This window comes from Sminthopsis crassicaudata, chromosome 4, assembly GCF_048593235.1.
Source record: "Sminthopsis crassicaudata isolate SCR6 chromosome 4, ASM4859323v1, whole genome shotgun sequence".
NCBI lineage: Eukaryota > Metazoa > Chordata > Mammalia > Dasyuromorphia > Dasyuridae > Sminthopsis > Sminthopsis crassicaudata.
The window spans coordinates 333,030,786-333,038,098 of NC_133620.1; the positions used below are offsets into that span (position 1 = coordinate 333,030,786).

At 44.1% G+C, this 7,313-nt stretch overlaps 1 protein-coding gene across 1 annotated transcript; it reads left to right on the forward strand.

The window, feature by feature from the left end:
* Positions 1 to 271: 271 nt before the first annotated feature.
* On the forward strand, positions 272 to 7,099 carry SSTR2 (somatostatin receptor 2). The gene is made up of 2 exons (XM_074260647.1): positions 272 to 625; positions 5,047 to 7,099. The coding sequence occupies exons 1-2, from the start codon at positions 291 to 293 to the stop codon at positions 6,257 to 6,259; spliced, it is 1,548 nt and encodes a 515-aa protein (XP_074116748.1). The 5' UTR covers positions 272 to 290; the 3' UTR covers positions 6,260 to 7,099.
* The last annotated feature ends 214 nt before the right edge of the window (positions 7,100 to 7,313 follow it).

The following is a 7,313-nucleotide window of genomic DNA, read 5'->3' on the forward strand; positions in this document are numbered from 1 at the left end:
TTCTCCCTCCTCCCCCCCAATCAAGTAGGTTACTTCGAGTCTTGGAAAACTCTCAAGTGGCGACTGCTATTAGGGGGTCTATGTATCTATCTTAATTTTCATTTTACAGCAGACAGACTCTCGCTTTCGGTCCCTGTCCAGCTGTTCAGGAGCTTCCCGAGCAGCTTTAGGTCGGTCTCTCCGGCCCTCCCATGCGGGTTCTCCCGAGGGACTAGGAGAGGTGGGCGGAGCGCTGGCTGGTGTGACGCAGCTGTTAGGGGAGAAGGAGGGGAAATGTGGGGAGGGGGCGGATGACTCCGGCTTGGAGGGAGAGAGCGATGGAGAGGCTGGCGCACAGACACACGCGCGCGCTCCCAGATGCGGAGAGCACCAGCTCCGGGCGTTCGCCTTCACACCATCTGGTTGCGGGGGCTGCAGAACGCAGCTGCCTGAGCTCCCTGCACCCGGTGGCTCCCGGGCCGGAGGTGCCAGGTGGAGCAGGTAGGCTACGGCCCCCGGAGCCGGAGCGGGCGGCCAAGAGGAGAATTTCTCCCATCCAGTCTACTCCCGGGCCCCCACCTGAAGGGACCGGAGTGGGAGGAGCGGAGCCAGAGGACCACAGCCCCCGCCGAGCTGCCGAGCGAAGGTGAAAACACCGCAAAGTGTGTGCGTGCGTGTGCTGAATCTCTAGTTGTGTGAGTGCTTTAAAGTGTTCGGATGCGTCCTTAACATACGTGTGTGTGTGTGTGCGCGCGCGCGCGGGATCTCTGGTTGTGTAACTGCCTCGGTGTGTGACTTCACATACGTTTACATGTGTGTGTGCAGGATCTGTGGTGGGGCGAGAAGGTTGGGTCTGGGTGTGCTGTTTTATGTACGTTTCTATCTCCGTCCGTTTGTGTGTGCTCCGTCCCCAGCTGCTTGAGTGCCTCGGGGTGTCTGGGTGTGCTTCCTTGTGTGAGGGGGACGGAGGGGGTGCTGTGTGCCATTTCGTCTTTGTTGGGGGCTTCTGTGTAATGAGCGGCTGCGGGGAATGCATGCGTGTGGCTGTGGGTCCCGGTGCGAGACGCGGTTAGTGTGCGTGCGGGACTGGCTGTGAGTCCGGTGGTCTCGTGTGGTCGAGAGGAACTGCTCCACAGAAGACCTCCTCCTTTGCCCCCACACATCGCTCCCATGCCCTCATTCAAATAAGTGTTCCGGTGGGATGTGCTACAGGTGAAAACTTCTCTCCGAGCTTCCTCCGGGCTCTGAGACGCTGAGGAGCTGCAGTCTGGGAGGAGAACCTGAGTTCTAACCACCCCTCCCCTCCCCCCCCGCGCACACACACACACATACACACACACACACAGAGACATACAGACACACACACACACACACACACACACACACACACACACACACACACACACACACACACACGGTGAAGTGGGAGGTTGGCTTCCTAGGTCCACTATGATCCGGCCATCCCCGCCTTTGGAGATGCCGCAGACTGGGGAGAAGGAGGTTGGGACGGATTCCCTCAGGTTGTTTCCTTCTCGGTCCTTATCTCGCACCTAGCTTTCGCCTCCATAGCACTGCCCCTCTGCGGCTAGCCATCCCTTTGGCTGGGACTGCCTTAGTTTCCCCACCTCTCCTCCTAGATATCTTGCACGTAGATAAATTCCTCCTTCATTCTCTCTCCTCACCCGGTCCAGGAAAGTCGCTGCGGTTAAGTGGTTGCGAAGCAACCTAAGGGTTAAGAGAAAGAAGATGGGGTTGGGGGCCGCTCTTCTGTCATCAGCTCTTCCTAGTCACCCCTTCTTCTAGTCAATGCCGGTCCTACATTTCCTAGACTTTCTAATGTCTTTAAGGCAAAGGAGCTCTAAAGGTTCCTTGGCGATTCATCTCCATTTCCCTTTCCCCACCTCCCATGCAATCTCTCTGGTTCCTATGAAGAGAACTGATCTACTCGGGCGCTGCTTTGGGGTAGGAAGTAGAGGTGGAATGATCAGAACGCATCCCTTTACCTTTTCCGTATAATCCTGGCTGCAGAACCTAGAAGGAGCCACCGGCCACCCATTCAAGTGCCTAAAACTTTACACAATTTATATGTTTGTGTGTGTACATATATGTCTATATACACACATGTATATACAGCTAATTTTTATTTTCCAGTTCTTGTAAAATATTTTCTCACATTTGTTTTTGAAACTTTGAGTTTTAGATTCTCTACCTTCCTCCCGTTCTGCTCCCACTCCCACTCCCACCGAGAAGGTACCTGTGAAGCTAAACCTTACATAATTAAAAAACAATTCTTGCATATATTGAGTTTCAATTAGATTAAAGAAAAAGAATTGATTCAGCCACTTACCTTGTATCCAGGTCCATGCCCAATACTATGGGAAATAAAAGAGAAGTAGAAAACATCAAGCCTGTTAATAAGAGTCTTCAACCATTCTTGAAAAAGAATAATGTAGCCCAATGCAAGCTCATTTCTTCTATAAGGGACTCAGAAATTGGATTTCCCTTCTCTCTGCTTCCTTACCCTTACATATAAGAAATGACTCTAACACTTCCCTTATCACTGCAGCCTTTCTCCAATTTTTTTCCACTCCATTCCAGAAGAAAATGATTAAGGATCTCATACAATTCTTCCCTTTATAAGCTACATCCAACTGAGAAAGGATTGTGCACTTCAGATCTTCCCATTACTCTTTCTCCATCACCCCATCTCATTAAGACATTAAAATGGAATCATTTATGCATGCACTCTGAAAAATAAGCTGGAGCCTGGTGGAGCATAGTGATTTTTAAAGTACATTTAGGGATATATAAAAATCAAAGCTATAAATTACAAAGAAAAAGAAAAAAGTTTAAGTGGCAACAACCTAGGGAAGTAACCAGAGAAACAAAAAAAGCCATTTCTTTCCATTTTTTTTCCCCATGGAAACAATTTTTTTTCATTCTCTTCTGTATTTGATGTAACATTGAAAAAAAAATTAAGAATCTCAAAAGCACATTTAATTAAAATCAAGTCTTCGAAGATCTGCCCACCCAGTTGAAATTTCACTTATTGGTACTGTAATCATTGTCTTCTAGTTGTGAAAGAAATCCAGAGGGAAGTTATTTAATTTCAATTAGAGTCATGTCAGGTTCCTAATATTTCAGCCCACTGAATTCAGTCGAGCTGGACATGACTGAATTCAGTGGGCTGAAATATTGTCCATGTCCAGCTCTTTGCGACCCCATTTGGGGTTTCCGTGGCAAAGATCCTGGAGTGACTTGCCATTTTTTTTTCTCCAGTTCATTTGACAGATGAGGAAACTGAGGCAGAGAAGATTAAATATCTTGCCCAAAGTCACCCAGGTAGTGTTTGAGATCAGATTTGGATCCAGAAGATGAAATCTTTCTGACTCTCGGTCTGGCACTCTGTGCACTGTCGCCACCTAGCTGCTCTACCTTTCACAAGACAAAGTTCTTTATTGCTCTTTTTGGTTCAGGGGGGCCTCAGTCTATTTATTATATTACTCTATGGTCCATGACTTGCCCAGCATCACAGGCACAATTCAAACACAAGCCTCAGATCTCCAGACTATATCACACTATCTCTTCAGCATGAAGAATAGGATTCATGCCTTCAGATTTCCGGTTCATTTTCAGTTGTGCTGCAACACATTGCCTCAGTTTCCTTATATGTCAAATGAGCTGGAGAAGGAAATGACCAACCACTCCAGTATCTTTGTCAAGAAAACCCCAAGTGAGGTCACGAGAGGAGCCAGCCTCAATTGAACAACAACTGAACAACAACACATTCGAAGAGATTAAGTATTGTAGCAGAAAGAATGCTGGATTTGGAGTCAAAAGGCTCAGATCCATCTCCCAGCTCTGTCCCTCATTACCAATGAGATCGTGGGCAAATTAGATTTTCAAACTTTAGTTTCCCTTATTTCTAAAGCAAAGAGTTGTGGATGAGATCACTTCTGAGATTCCTGCCAGCGCTAAATTTATGATCCTATAAATAGAGAAATAAAGACAACAAAACCAATCCCCCCCCAAAAAAAAATCCCAACACCAATTTTTTTAAATGTGAAGAAAACTAAAACACTCATGAGAGTTATATAAGTGATTCATAAATGCAAACAAACCAAAATAATAAATTATTATTTAATAATTTTTATTGAGTAGGATCTACCAAGTCAGTCTGTTTTTCCTTATTAAAGGAAAGCAGAGACTCTGTATCCTATCCCCTTCAGAACAGGGAGTTGATATTTTGTTCAGGTTTTTTGAATCCAGTCAGTCATTCAGTCACTTTTTTTTTTCAACTGTGTCCAATTCTCCTTGACCCCATTTGGGGTTTTCTTGGCAAAGATAAAGTTTGCCATCTCCTTTGCCAATAATTTTATGGAGAAGGAAACTGAGGAACACAGGATTAGGTGACTTTACCAGGTCACACAGCTAGTGAATGTCTAAGGCCAGATTTGAACTCAGGAAGTTTAGTTTTCCTGACTCTAGGCCCTGGCATCCTATCCATTGTGCTACCCTTTGCCCAGGAGCATATTAATTTCACTAGTTTCAATACCAACTCAAAATCAACTCAAAATCAATTGCTATTACTATTAGCTCAGGATCTTTATACTCTTGATAGATAGATAGATAGATAGATAGATAGATAGATAGATGATAGATAAATGGATGGATAGATGGATCTTTATATTCAGGGGAAATTTTTTTTCCTATTACTTAGAGTAGTAGTACAATCTACATGGCATAAAATCAATAATTATAATAATAGCTACCATTTTTATGGTACCTACAACATGCCAGGCACTGTGTTAAGTGCTTTATACACTTACCTCATTTGATCCTCACAACAACCCAGGGAAGTAAGGTGCTATTATTATCAACCCCATTTTGTAAGTGAAAAAACTGAGGCAAACAGAGATTAATTGACTTGCTTGAAGCCACACAGCTATAAGTGTTTGAGGGTAGATTTAAACTCAGATCTTCCTGACTCCAGATCTAGCAGTCTATCCATTGCACCAGAAATAAGTAGCCATTGGCTGATGGGTCAGTTTTCCTTTTCCTTTTCAGATGCCACGGTTTGTCTTTTGCCTCCAGGATCCTCGCAGGTGAGACCTGTTTCACTTCAAGTTCTTTTTACTGGTTAGGAGCAGCCTGTTGCTACAAAGCAGCTATGGATCTGGAATTAGAGCTATCTAATGGGAGTCGAATATGGTCATCCCCTTTTTTGGACCCTAATGGGTCAATGGCTTCTGCAAACAACTCAAACAAAACAGAGCCATACTATGACCAGACCAGCAATGCCATTCTCACCTTCATCTACTTTTTGGTTTGTATCATCGGATTGTGTGGTAACACGCTGGTCATTTACGTCATCCTCCGTTACGCCAAGATGAAGACCATCACCAACATCTACATTCTTAACCTGGCCATTGCTGATGAGCTCTTCATGCTGGGTCTGCCCTTCCTGGCCATGCAAGTTGCTTTGGTCCATTGGCCCTTTGGTAAGGCTATCTGTCGGGTCGTTATGACTGTGGACGGCATCAACCAGTTCACCAGCATCTTCTGCTTGACTGTCATGAGCATTGATCGTTACCTGGCTGTGGTCCACCCCATTAAGTCAGCCAAGTGGAGGAGACCCCAGACAGCCAAGCTGATCAATGTGGCTGTATGGGGACTCTCCCTGCTGGTCATCTTGCCAATCATGATCTATGCCGGTCTCAGGAACAACCAAGGCGGGAGAAGCAGCTGCACCATCAACTGGCCAGGTGAATCTGGAGCATGGTACACGGGCTTCATCATCTACACCTTTATCTTGGGGTTCCTAGTGCCCCTCACAATCATTTGCCTTTGTTACCTGTTTATCATTATCAAGGTCAAGTCCTCTGGAATCCGAGTAGGTTCTTCCAAGAGGAAAAAGTCAGAGAAGAAGGTCACCCGCATGGTATCAATAGTGGTGGCTGTCTTTATCTTTTGCTGGCTCCCCTTCTACATATTTAACGTGTCTTCTGTCTCGGTCGCCATCATGCCCACCCCAGCCCTCAAGGGCATATTTGACTTTGTGGTCATACTTACCTATGCTAATAGTTGCGCCAATCCCATTCTATATGCTTTCTTGTCTGACAACTTCAAGAAGAGCTTCCAGAATGTCCTGTGTCTGGTCAAGGCAACTGGTGCAGATGATGGGGAGAGGAGTGACAGCAAGCAAGACAAGTCCCGACTGAATGAAACCACAGAGACCCAGAGAACGCTCCTCAACGGAGACCTCCAGACCAGCATCTGAACCTCCTCTAAAAAATTTCTTCTATGCTTCTGCCCATTTGCTACATTCTCTTCCTCCTATCTACTACAGCCTTGGCCGGAGAAAGAAAACAATTGTTATGAGCAAGTCCTAATGACAGAACAGTATTTGAACCTGCTGGTCTGAGTATGCGGTAATACATATATTAAATTGATTGCCTCCCACTTAAAGTGAACAATTAGAATGCAGGAAGGCTGTTCAAAGCGTGGACGGAGAGAAAAAGACATTATGATTTCCAGAAATGCCAAGACTCATCAAGAATAGTAATCTATATCTGTGTTTGTCTTTCAGATATGTTATGTATCTATGTGTTATTTGCATCCTACAAATATTCATATTTGTAGCTATTCCCTTTATAGTTATTGCTTAAATTCCTTGTGTTTGTGTATATATGCTTCCCATAGACAAGAGTATATAGTATAGATGGATGTCAAATACAGAAATGTATACAGATATGTAATAATTTACTGAGTTCAGGCAAACATTTTTTAAGCCTGAGAAATGAAAAAGTAAAAATCTTTTGAAGAATGAGAACATATGTTCTGTCTGACATACTCCAAGGATTATTTATTTATTCAAGTGAATTGAAGCTGTAGTGATTGTTGATTATTGCATTTATCAAGACAAACCTGTCTTTGCTAGAGTATTATGTTTCTCCAACTTAAATTGCTTTAATTTAGGGAACTGGGAGTGAGGGTGGGGTGGGGGTGGACATTATAAAGAAAATTTTTAAATGGATCATGATTCTTATGGTGATCACATTTATTGTCCCTACAGTGGAAATTAATAAAAATTGAAGGAAAGAAAAATTCACATTAAAAACAATGAAATTGTCATAGCAGCCAAAGATGATAGTTAAAATGATAGAAATATACATAAGTGGAGCATTTATTAAGTGCTTATGTGCCAGTCATTGTGCTAAAAAAATACAAACAAGCAAAGCAACCCTCTCCTCAAAGATCTTACATTCTAATGGGAAAACTACACATATGGGTGCTGGAAAGGGTGGAACTAGGAGAAAACTATGGAAACAGTG